Here is a 15102-nt window from a genome sequence, read left to right as displayed (position 1 = left end):
TTCCCGCTTCGTTCTTTTCAAACCAAAGCCCCTCACAGAAAGGGTTCCCAGACTTGTCAGCCAAGTCGTCATGGCGGCAGCTAAGCTGACTGAACTCGGAGCTAACCATCACATCATTCCTTCTCTTGTTATCAGCAAAAACAATACATTGGGAAATGACGGGGAAGAAAACAACAACAGAAATCGTACATACAGTCGTACAATACAAGTATACAAACATTAGGAAAATGAACTATTTTTTCTTTTCTTTCATTCCAGTTTTTATACAAAATGTAAGGGGTGCTTCGACAACGAATAAATGTTTTCCTCTTTGGATATGAGGTTTTGATATTTATGCTGGATATTTACCATAACTGTTATTGTTTTTTAAGACAGTTCCATGAGGACATTAGAAACATCCGAGACAGGACCGATGCACAACATTAACAAATGCAAACAAACAAGTTAGTGATTCACAAATAAAAACAGAAGATATTATAGTTTCATATGTCTTACTCACAATAGTCCCCCCCCATGCACTACACAATAGTCTTGATTTTTCATATAATATATGCTACATTCTCTTATTTCTTATTTCAATGATATAAAGGCAAACATATCTCGATGCAAAGTGTAAGCTGCTCCACCTTTCTTTAAAATAAAATTAGTATTATTCTATGAAATCTGTCGATTCAAACAGTATGACTTAGCTCATAGCAAACATAAATGTAGCTCATAAACTGGATTCACGTAAACTCTTAATTCCTCTGATAGCAAGAATAGCAATTTCAAATGTTTGTTTTGTTTTTTATCAACAATCACAATGTATATATACATCACCAGAACTAAAGCAAGCTCGATTTTAACATTCTGATCTTTCAAATGTTTCGTATTGCACACACATAAATACACGTAAAAATACATAACTAATTTTTCGGGAGAGGTTACAGTATTCGATTTTAAACATCTCTATAATATTTAAAATGCATACCAAAACAGCTTAAAAAACAGAAAAAGAAATGCTCATTTCATAACGTCCAAATATGGTGTGCAGCCACCCAGCGGTGGTTCGAATGACGTCCATTAATAAAATGCCATAACAGTAAAATGTATTGATACTCTTGTCCTGTGCGATGTCATGTCCTTACAGAAGGGTCAGGGGGATGGGGTCAGAGGGCTGGCTAATTGAATGACCCTTCAGAGACTTGTTGATTTTTCAACTGACACTTCATATTCCATTAACTGCAGGAAAACGGAGAGAAAGAGACAAATGTTATGGTAGAAGAGAAACATTTGCATAAAGAAACATGCAGACCACTTGGGTTATGCCAGTTGCTACAGTGTGTTGCAGAATGAAATGCAAGGGTATGGAATGGTGTTTCTTTAGGTGAGGGTTTCACTTAAGGTTTTTAAGACTTATAATTGACCAAATAAATGATTGAAGCATATTGCCAACATTTAGATCAATGTTTTTATATAGTATTTTCTAGAGGTACGTGTTTCCCACAGGATTTTCAGAGACTATGGGGGGTGAACCTCTGACCCTGTAGGGGGGTCCGGGGGCATGCCCCCCGGGAACTTTTTTTTGTGTGTACATTTTAAAGTTAAATGCATCAATCTGGTGCACTTTGAGAGCAAAATAAAGAGGCTAGATCTATGATGAACGTTGTGCTCAAAACACAAAATCGACTAGACTAGTGCTTCCCAATCCTCTCCTCGAAGCACCCCAGCCGTTCAATGTATGTTAAATTCCACCACCAGCACACCTGATTCAACTTAACTAGCCCTTTATTAGTTGAATCAAGGTGTGCTGGTGGTGGAATTTAACAAATACATGGAACGGCTGGGGTGTCTCGAGGAGAGGTTTGGGAACCACTGGACTAGAGCATACATTTGAGCCATCAAAGAAATGAAGCAAAAGTGGTTACCTGTGTTGAACTGGTTTATTTTTTAGAAAATAAAAAAATATAGTGGATTACTATTATGACTACTACCACTGCCAATACTACTGATACATCCCTATTGGCAAACTTAGTGAGACTTAAGAGTGTGTCTCTTAATGGGAGTAGATAAGTGCGCGTGTCTCTTACTGGGAGGTGATGAGTGCGTGCATCTCTTACTGGGAGGTGATGAGTGCGTGCATCTCTTACTGGGAGGTGATGAGTGTGTGCGTCTCTTACTGGGAGATAAGTGTGTGTGTCTCTTACTGGGAGGTGATAAGTGTGTGTGTCTCTTACTGGGAGGTGATGAGTATGTGTGTCTCTTACTGGGAGATAATGAATGTGTGTGTGTCTCTTAATGGGAGGTGATGAGTGCACATGTCTCTTACTGGGAGGTGATGAGTGCACATGTCTCTTACTGGGAGATAACGAGTGTGTGTGTCTCTTAATGGGAGTAGATAAGTGTGTGTCTCTTTCTGGGAGGTGATGAGTATGTGTGTCTCTTACTGGGAGATAATGAATGTGTGTGTGTCTCTTAATGGGAGGTGATAAGTGTGTGTGTCTCTTACTGGGAGGTGATGAGTGTGTGTGTGTGTCTCTTAACTGCTTCTGCGCCAAGAACGAGTTATCTCGTTATTGCCCACCAATCGAATTGCGCCAATAACGAGTTTACTCGTTTTTATGATCGTTATTTCCTTTATTCGCTATTGCCATTCATAATTCATCCAGCAAGGCTCTGGGAGACTCTGGACTCTGTCTGATATTGCAACGGCTCAATACCGCCGCCTGGTGGATTTCGGGTGATGTTGCACCCACTCTAAACAGGATGGGGCGCTCTGTGCATTGGTGAATATGTTCTGGGCAGAGCTCTCTTGTTATGTGGATCCAGACAAACACTCTAGTACATTGGATAGCTTTCGAGAAGCAAGAATCAATATTCGTTCGGCGTTTATTGCGTTGTACAAACGGAAAACGGATCTAGCAGATGGAAATCAAATAATTGGAATATTTTTTCTCCAGACTCATCGGCCACAGGTAAGAGGATTAATTCCAGCTCGATTGTCCATTTATTTAATTGCAATCCATCTCATCAACGTATGATGTTGTACTAAAGAAAGCCGTTACTGACAATCAAGGAATCATCAAACGACCCCCCCTCCCCCTTTCCTTCACGCATGATGGAGCATAATGTATACCGATCATATGCATTTGAATTTTTTAATGTAGCGTGTATAGGGACGAAACGCCAATCGATTATGTATAATATGCATCAGGGCCTATAACTCGCGTTCTAGGAATTACTGCAGACCACTCTAAAAACATACTTATATTCACGACGGTATTAACACGACAATGTATGAATGGAAAAATATAACGTTCCCACATCCGGAACGATAGATACCCGATGTTGAATGGGCCATAGTAATGTCGATATAGCTATAATATTTAAAAAGTTATAGCCCAGCAAAGAAGGTGAGCGACTCCATAGGCTTACAGCGCTGGCAGATAAGACTATAAGATGCTCAAACTGCGTGGTAGAGATTGTGTTAATGGGAGGTGATAAGTGTGTGTGTCTCTTACTGGGAGGTGATGAGTATGTGTGTCTGTGTGTCTGTGTGTGTGTGTGTGTGTGTGTGTGTGTGTGTGTGTGTGTGTGTGTGTGTGTGTGTGTGTGTGTGTGTGTGTGTGTGTGTGTGTGTGTGTGTGTGTGTGTGTGTGTGTGTCTTACTGGGAGGGGACGCTGGGCGATCCGGAGCGGTGGAAGTGGATGTTTTGCCACTTGCTGTCACGGCGGTGCCAGACACGGGTCTCCTCTGACTGCATGGTGCGCGGCATGCCGCTGCCATCCATGTACTGGGTCAGCCGGATGTAGGCGATGCATGCTGCGTTCTCCCCGATCAGGTGCACGTGGGGGTTCAGCAGGATGGTGTGCACCGGCTTGTTCCCTTTAGACAGCGCTGGAACAGAAGACAGGATGGCTTGTTAAAATGAACGCTTAACTTGTACTTTTATACCGCAAGATAATGAAAGCTACAGTGCCTGGGCCTCTTTCTTTTCCAAATTGGGTGAGCAGAGGGTAGTTAAATATTAGCCACACTGTGAAATTTAAAACACTGTGCTCTTTGCTTTTATTCAAGACTAAAATACACTATTCTCTGATGTGTGATATACTGGTACTACTGTAAAGGAGTAATTGATTGATCAAATCTATACGGGGAAAAAGCCTCCATAAGCCTCCATGGTTTTGGACATTGGACAACAATAGGCTTGACATGTGATTGAGGTTTCTGGGCCATCTGGTTTATCTGTCCTATTCTTAGCAAGACAGAGGACGTTCTGCCATTTATAGCAGTCATTATTAATTTGAGTGTTTTCAGTACAAGGGTATAATCACAGCCATGCCTTAGTAGCCTAGTGCACCAGGGCTGTAGCTACCATTGAGGACACTGAGGTCATGTCCTCTGTATTCCTTTCTCCTTTTTTTGCCCCATAATCCCGACGGACCCCCTGTGGATTAGCCGGCTTTCGCGGGTTCTAGCAGGCTCATTTCTTTAAGATAGCGCAATGTTTATTGCATATTAATAGACAGAATATTCACATACAGTATTGAGCTGCATCTCAAATAATTCCTTAAGCTTTCCAATGGTGCATGTTAATTGTTAATTGTTTATTTTGACTGGCCAAAATCAATTTCTATAATATTTGACCCACTACCACTAGGGCAGTGCCCCTACTTCCCACCATACTGTCCATGATTCACTCACGTTAAGCAAAAGCATCTCCCTTTCCAATATTTTATAAACACATGTTTCACTATTCATGTGTAACTTTTAGATGATGGCTTATTGTTTGGATTAACGTGAGTAATGAGTGAGAACACTTAATTTAAGGCAAAACCTGAAAGAAACTGCCGTTGTGCTCCTCTGCTCTATTTGTTTGACAGTGAGAGTGATTTCAACGCAATAAGAAACCTAACTGAAAAAGAACAATTTACAAACAGGCCATATTTGCCAGTAAACAACGTGGATATGAACTAACAGTAGAGAGACACTTGCTCACTTGTATGCAAATGGACCAGAGCAAACAATGTCCATGTTTTGTTTGTTGCAGACACAATCTCAGGGCCCTACCATACTTGGGTGTGTCCAATTTATTTAGGGTAATTCGGTAACCAGAGACGCTACTGCACCAGTGGCGCAAATGTGGATACATAATATATAAATACACAGTATATACAGCATTATTGTGCATGCTATCATACAACATGATATGGGTAGACTATAGTTTTAGGTAAGTAGTTATAATTACAGTGTAAGGCACTGGGTTAACCCTTTCACTGCAACAATACAGAAGGGTAACCCTTTCACTGCCACACGACAAAGGGTTAACCCTTTCACAACAACACTACAGAAGGTTAACCCTTTCACTACCACACCGTTGTTAACCGTCTGTAGTGTGGTAGTGAAAGGTTAACCTTCTGTAGTGTGGTAGTGAAAGGGTTAAGCAAAAACCAGCCCTAGGCTCCCTCTCCCGTGTGATTTTTTCCCCGTAGCCTCTGTTCAAGTTTCAAGTTTCAAGTTCAAGTTTCTTTAATAGTTGTCATACAGAAGTACAGAATACTTTCATACAAAATGCTTCTCACTGTTACGCTCCAGAGACTGTGCTAGACAAGATAGTATCAAATAACATAGTATAGCATGTAATTTAGAAGAAGAAAATGAGGTCACAGTGTTCGGTATAGACATATGTACAATGTTCTGAGTTACCATATAATATACAATACTATGCAGTGTACTAATGTACAGTACTATATAGTGCAAAGCAGAAATGGGATGAGGTACAATTTAGGTACAATTTACAGTAAGGTGTACGAGTTGTAGTGCAATCCTTCATCAATAAATATAAAGTGTGGGGAGTGGGTGCTACAGTGTGTTTGTTTAAAGTGGGTGCGTGCTATAAAGTGTGTGGAGTGGGTGCTACAGTGTGTTTGTTTAAAGTGAGTGTGTGCGTGTGGATGTGTGTGCTATGTGCGTTTGGTGGTTGTTGTTGTGTAGTGTTCATTGTTCGTTTAGCAGCCTGATGGCCTGGGGATAGAAGCTTCTTCTGAGTCTTTCTGTGCTCGCCTTGAGACTCCGGTATCGCTTGCCTGACCGCAGCAGTTCAAAGAGGCAGTTGTTCGGGTGACTGGAGTCTTTAATGATTCTCTTAGCCTTGCCCTTGCAACGCTTGTTGTAAATGTTCTGGAGGGTGGGGAGCCCCCCTCCAATTGTGCGTTCGGCTGAACGTGTCACTCTTTGTAGTCTGCTTCGGTCTTGTGCAGTGCTATTCCCAAACCAGGAGGTGATGTTGCCGGTCAAGATGCTCTCTATTGTACATGAGTAGAAGTTCTTAAGGATCTTCTGACTGACTTGGAACTTCCTTAGGCGCCTGAGGAAGTAGAGGCGTTGTCGTGCCTTCTTCACAACACTGTCAATGTGTGTGGTCCATGTCAAGTCCTCGGATATGTAGGCTCCGAGGTACTTAAAGCTGTTGACTCTCTCAACCGGTGCCCCGTCGATGCTGAGGGGGCTGTAGTCCTTGACCCCCGACCTCCTGAAGTCCACAATCATCTCCTTTGTTTTGCTGACGTTCAGGGAGAGGCTGTTTTCCTGGCACCATCCCGCCAGGACCTTGACCTCTTCCAGGTAGGCCCTCTCGTCGTTGGCAGAGATCAGGCCCACCACCACTGTGTCGTCAGCAAATTTGATGATTGTATTGCTACTCCGCTGAGCCACACAGTCGTGTGTGTACAGGGAGTAGAGGAGGGGACTCAGAACACAGCCCTGGGGGGCCCCTATGTTGAGGGTGATGGATGAGGAGGTGCAGTTGCCTGCTCTCACCACCTGGGGTCTGCCAGTCAGGAAGTCCAAGACCCACTGGCAGAGGTCATAGTTCAAGCCCAGGTCCCTGAGCTTGGCTATGAGTATGGAGGGGACTATGGTATTGAATGCCGAGCTGTAGTCGATGAATAGCATTCTCACATATTTCCCCTGCCTCTTGTCCAGGTGTGATGCTGCTGTGTGCAGCACATGGGCTATGGCGTCCTCCGTGGACCTGTTGGGGCGGTATGCAAATTGCAGGGGGTCCATGTTGATGGGGAGGGAGGAGCAGATGTAGCCCTTTACTAGCTTCTCAAAGCACTTCATGGCTATGGAGGTGAGAGCTACAGGGCGGTAGTCGTTGAGGCAAGCAGGCTTGGATTTTTTGGGTACAGGGATAATAGTGGACTTCTTCAGGCAGGTGGGGATGACAGCCTGTTCTAAGGACAGGTTAAATATGTCAGTGAATACTGGGGCCAGTTGGTCGGCACAGACTTTTAGGACGCGGCCGGGGATGCCGTCCGGACCTGCTGCCTTCCTGATATTCACTTTTTTAAAGGTCCGCCTCACCTCATGCTCTGTTACCCTGAACACTGCGCCTCCATCAGCAGCCGACCCCCCCCCCCCCCCCATTGCCGTGGCTTGTGAGCTGGTGTTGTTATTACCAGCATCAAACCTCGCATAGAAGGTATTGAGGTCATTTGCTAAGGAGATGTCACTGTTCAGTTTGAGGGAGGCGCCTTTGTAGTCTGTCATCGTTTTGAGCCCCTGCCACATAGCTCTAGAGTCAGCTTGTTCAAACTGGAGTTCTGTTTGCGAAGACGCTCTCTGAAGAAGACGCTCTCTGATTGGCTAGGCCATGTACAGCGAAGAAGAAAAGACCCTCTCTGACTGGTTTAGCTCCGAAGGGTCTCTTCCGCCTTGTACATAATTCTCTGCTTCGAAGTGGTTATGCTTAGGCATTCTTTCGAAGTGGTTATGCTTAGGCATTCTTTCGAAGTGGTTATGCTTAGGCATTCTTTCGAAGTGGTTATGCTTAGGCCCTCTTTCGAAGTGGTTATGCTTAGGCCCTCTTTCGAAGTGGTTATGCTTAAGCCTTCTTTCGACGTGGTTATGCTTAGAGTTAGGGTTAGCCATTCGGAGAGCGTCTTTTTCTTCTTCGCTGCAATCAAAGAGCGCCTTCGCTCACAGAGGCTACGGAAAAAAAATCATGCTCCTCTCCTATAGGCTGCACCCCTATGCAGCAGGGAGCTCCTTGTATTTCAAAAGAAGTGCCTGTTTTTTGTTGTTGCTTTTTTTTGCCCCGCCCCCGCCATGACAACAACTCACCGTTCTCAAAGTAGAAGCGGTGGAAGTCGTGTCCCTCCACCAAGTTGCCCAGAGCCTCGGGCTCAAAGGAGGTCAGCCCAGGGTCACAGATCTTCCTGGTCGATCAAAACATAGGAGTGAAACGTTTTAGGAAATAGTCAGACATATTGGCACACACACACACACACACACACACACACACACACACACACACACACACACACACACACACACACACACACACACACACACACACACACACACACACACACACACACACACACACACACACACACACACACAGGAGGAAACTTACGCATAGGCCTCAAAGTCTCCATTGTTGATGGACTCGATCAGTTGCTCGGTCACTTTGATGATTTCCTGTTTACGAGCTACAACACACAATCGCAAAACATCAACCGACCGATTAAATGATCTCACACTGGGTTCAGAATCCAGCCAGATATTACTATATATCAGGCAAATGTAAGGTCTGAGTGTGTACCACATTTTTTTTGCAAATAGTGCTACTCTACAAATTAGCGGGATATCAAAGTTATTAGACATGGAAGGCACTCTCAAAAGTGCATTTAAAAATATTGCTGCTGTTTCAGTTCTAAGTGATATAACAAAATAGATACTAGTGACTTCCATGACTAATAGCGACATCAGGCAAGAAAATGATACGAATTCCGTTCACAGAGCAAGAGCTAAAAAAGACCTCAAATAAACCAATGCAATTGCTTGCTACGGAGATGTCGACAATTACCTTTATTGTTATTGGTGCAGGCTGGGGGATAGTGAAAAAACGACTTACAATTTTTACAACAAAAAAGCATGTTAAATATAATAATCATCACCTCATCGCCTACACAACAAGAGAGAACTATTTAGGCTCTGTTGCGATAAACAGAAAAAAAGCCGTATCCTAATGTCCATGAGTGAGATACAGTGTGTTCATATGTGTATATGCTCTCATGGCTGTATGCACCAGAGGAGGCTTCTATAAGACAACAGGTGAAGCAGTGCTTCACCAAAAAACAGACAAACAAAAAACACAACACACATATTACATAAAACATATTTTTTAGATGTCAACATTTCATTAGAATGACTATTTCCTCTGTGAATCAAACCAAAAAAATTCCACTGTGGGTATCTGTGCAAAACAGTGCCCCTTTCAGGTGACACAGGGGAGTGTTCTGCTTTACTAACCAAGTCGAAATAGTACCTTATAAGTTGTTGATTGGATAGTTATGGTTTATGACACGTTTTAATGCACACCTAGTGAAGCACTGTTTCACCTATTCGTTTGAATCATGCGCGTTCTTTCAAATGATGCATGTTCTCGACCTGAACATGATTGACACCCCTTCCAGCCATTCAGAGAACACCAGTTCCTATACAATGCTTCCTAGCCGACAGCCCTGTACACTAGTCAGTGTAACGTTACTGTAGGATAACGCTAGTTGTTGTAGCTAGCTTCACCTTCACGTAAATTTTTTACTTTGAGCCAAGATTAGGACCGAAGTATAAACCAGCAAAATGAAGAGGACTTATGCATCTGGATCAGAAAAAAAGATGGGGGGGAAAAAAAGAGCCACTGGTAAGTAGAGCAGAAAATCTACTGATTAAGCAAATAACCGAATGCTGTTGTTTAGTAATGGTATAGCCTTAATTACTGGGTGAGATACTTTCAAACTCTCCAGCTAACGTTAGTAATCTAGCTAGGTCTCACGTTATTTTGTTAGTTAATAACCTAGCTAGCTAACTGTAAAGGACAGGAACACTCAATTATCATGTTTTTCACACTAACATGCAATCGTCTAGTGTCTCATTGTTTCATTTTGTGAAAAATGCACGTTGTAATATATTTGCTTTTCAAAAGCTCATAAATACTGTTGGTGACTTGAACATATTATTAACTTTGCTACTGTAGCTGTTCTTGTGATTTTAGTGGTGCTATGATGCTATGATGAATGCAATGCTTTTTACTATAATTATATAATTTTCTTATCTCTCCTAGGGTCATTATTGAAGTATTTCGGCACCCCACCTCCTGCCTATAATGTGCCCAGGTGGATATTGACCAAGCTCAGGAGGACACACTAGCCAAGGTACATGATCCCTTTCAAAGTGCTAATATTCATAACCGTTTGTCCAGGATTCTTAAAGTCTTACATTTAATAATCAGAATTTTGGCCCTTAAAAAGTCAGGTAAAATGTTATTGGATTAGGAATATTACTTCTATGTTGCAATAACTTCTCTGTATCATGTTTAAATGTGTTTGGGGGGAAATGTCCGGGCTGCAAAGTAAGCAGTATGGTAATAGCCTATCAGGCCAATACATATGGAATTACGTCATTTTCCTTAATAGTTCTTTGCTGGTATGGCAATGAAATACGTATTAGATTCTATTGAAAGTGGTCTTAAAAAGGTCTTAAAAAGTCTTAAATGTAACCTGTTGAAACTTGCAGGAACCCTGTCCGTCAACATCCACCTTCAGTGAGACCATAACACCTGCCCATCATGAAGATGACGTGTCACCCACCTCTACAAGCAGAAGTATCACCACCACGACTAACGGTTTGACCTCACAAGACCCTGCACTATGGCCAAGTGTCATAGGCCATACCCAACAATGTGGTATCAAGGGGACCAATACAGGTCAAAGATAATGTTTCCCCCCAAAATACAGCAAACATAGCTTCTGTATTCGGTTAGCACAGACTCAGTATTCTGTTTGATATTATATAAAAAAAAATGATACGAGGAATAAATGCCTCGTAGTTAAAGAAAGCTTGAACTTCGGACTTCTTTATAAAAAAATTGTTATCTCTCCCGTCCTCCCCAATTTTTTAGCTCACCAGCCACCACTGACACACACAGTGGGGGATGTTTTAAAAATAAAAATGTTGCTTCACCAAAAAAAAAATTCAGCAGCCGCCACTGGTATGCACAGATTATCAAACAAATGTGTGCTTATGGTCACATACACAGGCTTGCTTGTTATGTACTGTATGTGTATGCATGAGTACATTTTGAGTATGAAACGCTGTGTGTGTGCGCACTCGTGTGTACGGGCTGATCTGTGCAGCCACGCATACGCATGTATGTGTGAGTCAGCTCCAGACTGTATGAAGGTATGAATCATTGTTTGGGTTTGTCAGAACAAAGGACCAAGGGAGAGCAGAGAACAGAATCTGTATCTTGAGGACATAGAACCCAGGGAACAGCAGCAAGGACTTGGCAGGACGCCAGGGGTCAGAAACACGGAAGCTTTGGTTCGTTACCACCACAGGGGAAGGAGGGTGATGGCGCTCAGTGCGACACAAGAAGCTACAATCTCTAATACCCAAATATCCTTCACGAGTTACCATGAGACACTTGGAATCACAATAGAGGCCTTGCTGCGGAATGTTTGTGTAGTTCTCTTTCTTCCAACATGGCTGCCTGTAACCCATTGGTAACCACATTTGAAATGAAAATGTATTAACTGTGTGTTAATACATAAAATAAATACAAACACAGGAATAGCATGAAACAATTTTTGTTGATATATTTCTCATATATCAACACATAGTAACCATTGTGCTGCACGTAACAACCGTTGTTTCCTCCAACATGGTGGACAAATGGGCATTGTAAACATTCGGTGCAAGGCCTATTGTTCCTCAAGTGCACCATGGATTCCCACTGAGGAGAGGTTTGACTTAGCCAACGTTTTCCTCTGTGGTCTGATGGGGCTCATGGAGAGGTTAGGGAGGGACAACACCGTAGGAAGAAAACCTACTGTCTGGGGTAGTGGGTAGTGGGTAGGGAGAGCAGTCTTCCCCAGGGACGACTGAGTGCAGAAATGGGGTGGAGGCGTCTCCCCCACTCAAGGAGGGACTTACTCTGGACTGAGGAGGTGGGAGTCTGCCTTGGCTCAGACATCTGGGAGTAACGTCCCTTTGAGCTCAAGAGACTGCCCACTAAGCTGCCCAGACGAAGGACTGGAAGAGATTGTGTGGTTGAGTGTTAAGGATGTGTGTGTGTGTGTGTGTGTGTGTGTGTGTGTGTGTGTGTGTGTGTGTGTGTGTGTGTGTGTGTGTGTGTGTGTGTGTGTGTGTGTGTGTGAAAGCAGGACAGGGACCATGTGAAATCAAACCATGGACATCCGGAAAAAAACAACAATGGAGAAATGGAAGAAGAAAAAAGAAAGGTCTTTCAGAAATAGAAAGAAAGAGCATTTGATTATACTCAAAAATATATGGGATAAAAGCACGGTGTGTGTTATCGACGTAACCAATGGCAACATCCAAAGGACAATCACAGGAAAGCGAAACACAAAGTAGGACCGCTAGGTAGGGCTGTCAGTGAATATTCTATATTCAAATTGTAACAAACTAAAAAAAAATACATTAGATTGTGAAAATGGATAATTTATTAATTTTCAACTAATCGCGTGGGTCGTTGCGATCAATGCACTGCATGACAGACAGGAGTCAGGATGTCACTTCCATTTCATAGTGGATTGAAAATTATATGTAGGTCGATCCCTTGAGCTGAAACAAGCCAATAATTCAACAACAACTGTGTGGCAATGATGGCAGAATTTGGAAACCCAACTCGGCTGTGGAGAGAGTGATTTGCACTCTGAACTATCTAAAAGACTTTTCGGTCAGATGGCCTACCATTCCCATTCCACCACTAGCAACCTGAGGACACATCTAAAAAATATGCACCCAAATGAGCATGGCCTAATGGCCTAATTCCACCCAAACAGCCACATCTTAACTACTATTTTACACCGCCCGCCACAAGCTCGCTATCTGCAGCACGAAGAGGCTTATTTCGTTCAAGCAAGGACATGAGTATGGTGTACTGGGTATGTAGATCTTATGTTCATGTTAATGTTTACTTTTTTGTTCTCCCAACTTGACTGCGTTCAAGGCCGTCACCTACATTCATGTCATGTTTATGTTTAAATAAATATCACCTATACTATATTTATGCCTCTTGTTGTATTGGTTTGCCCTCTTGTGGACATACTGCGCAATACTAGATATTCGAATAGTTCAAACCTATGTGTGTTTTTTTAGAAGGAATAATCAAACATAATTTTTGCCCAATTTTAACAGCCCTACTGCTAGGAGGAAGAGGAGGGAGACAAAGAGGATACATAACACATTATAGAATAGGGGTTGACGACCACAAAAAAGGGAAAATGTTTGGGGCAGATTCAAGACAGTCAGGCTCACTGGGAGCAAACAGGACAGACGGTGATAAACACGGTGTGGTAGGACTGTACAGTGGCCAGTGTAGAGGAGACAGAGGAGAAGAGAGAAGAGTCTCCCTACCTTTCACATCCTCATCTTCTATAGTCGTGTTGGCACTCTCTATGGATTCCTGGAGGAGGACAACACATGCAACCAAGGAGTCAGTAATGTGTATATGTTACTAAGCAACAGAAGTAATGTATTCATAGTGTTTTGTGGCATGTTTGTACACTGGATGCACACGGTAGGATACAAAAAGAAAAGGAAAGAAAAGAGAAAAGAAAAGAAAAGCTTGTCTGCAAGTTCTTATAGGGTGCAAAGTGTGTTCCAGTTCCGGTTCAGTTAAATTATTGTGGCAGAATCGAGTGGAAACACTGCTTCTGAATACAAAGTTTGAACTCAATAATAAATACTGTACCTGTACCTGTACACTGCTTTGCTATGTCAATGTTGTTCCCAACTAAGATATTTATTATAGTTGTAAGATAGTTGTAGGCTAGTTCCTAGATCAAGCCACCAGTTGTGTCTATTATTTCATTGTATATGGTACATTTAATTTAGTTCCTATCCCATTTAATATATATTCTTTATTAAGTTGTAAAGACCTGGCCTATATCTGATTTAATTTAGATTATAGTGAAGGAGACGAGTTCTTATTAATTAATTATAAATGAATCTTTAATTTAATAATAATAATAATAATAATAATAATAATAATAATAATAATAATAATAATAATAATAATAATAATAATAATAATAATAATAATAATAATAATAATAATAATAATAATAACTTCAGAATAATAATAATCATGACATTGCATTACTGCTATGCACCTATATCAGAAATAAATGTTTATTGTATTGATCATCATCTCAGAAGCAAGCATTTGAAATGTCAGATAGCCTTATCTGATATTGCGTTGCGAAGGCTATGGCACTCGGCTTTATATTTCTCGAACAAGTTAGATACTGTTCACAGGCGGTCAGGTGGCGTAGCGGAGATTGTGCTCGTCACCAATGCAAGAGGCTGCGGTCTCGACTCCCGGAGAGTCAGCATTGCCTTGGCTTGGGCTGATCGCTATACTAACTCGTTTGGCTGAGTTAGGGGGAGGGAAGCCGTGGGTGGGTCCTGGGCGTTGTGGACAGCGACCCCTACAGTTGGGTCGGGGCGCCTGCACAGCGAGGGTAGGATCTGGAGAAAGGTAGTGTGACCTTCCACACGTTACACTCTCCCGGTGAGAATCTGCGCTGCCAGGCTGGCTGCCGGCTGGCTGCACATGTGTCGGAGGAAAGCATGTGACAGTCTCCGGCCTCCCGGACCAACAGTAGGGGGGGGTGCGCAAAAACCAGGAAGGGGGTTGGGAATTGGCATAACGACTAACAGTGGGATGGGAGAAAAATCGGAAAAAAGGAGGGGGAAAAAGATAATAAAAAAAATAAAAGAAAGTTAGATACTGTTCATAACTCATAAGATCTATTTTCTTTAGTATTCCGTTCATTTTGTATTGTATTTCGTTTACTTCGTAATGTATAGAGGAGTGCAAAAGAATATAATCTTTATTGTCATTGTTGGTCCAACGAAATTGAGTTTAGAGCATCACCACATACAAACATACTGAATATAGCATGTATAAATAATAACATCAATAATATAATATCAATGTCCCAAGTGCAATGCAAATGAATAGTATGACAGTCCAGTTGAGTTAATGGATGGAGTGATTTCTTGATTTCTAATTTATTTTCTTT

General features: G+C 42.2%; 1 protein-coding gene across 1 annotated transcript in view; it reads right to left on the bottom strand.

Moving 5' to 3' along the window:
* Positions 1-1089: 1089 nt before the first annotated feature.
* camk2d2 (calcium/calmodulin-dependent protein kinase (CaM kinase) II delta 2) overlaps positions 1090-15102 on the bottom strand; it is a 36305-nt gene continuing 22292 nt past the window's right edge. Inside the window, exons 9-13 of the mRNA XM_084319125.1 lie at positions 13430-13478; positions 8403-8478; positions 8108-8202; positions 3649-3877; positions 1090-1221 (exon numbers count right to left, since the gene is read on the bottom strand). Of these exons, the coding sequence (XP_084175251.1) occupies positions 1218-1221; positions 3649-3877; positions 8108-8202; positions 8403-8478; positions 13430-13478 (453 nt within the window). The 3' untranslated portion in view covers positions 1090-1217. The remainder of the gene's footprint in view (positions 1222-3648; positions 3878-8107; positions 8203-8402; positions 8479-13429; positions 13479-15102) is intronic.

Source organism: Notolepis coatsorum (genome assembly GCF_963971535.1).
Source record: "Notolepis coatsorum genome assembly, chromosome: 7".
Taxonomy (NCBI): domain Eukaryota; kingdom Metazoa; phylum Chordata; class Actinopteri; order Aulopiformes; family Paralepididae; genus Notolepis; species Notolepis coatsorum.
This window is presented reverse-complemented; position numbering and strand designations above follow the sequence as displayed.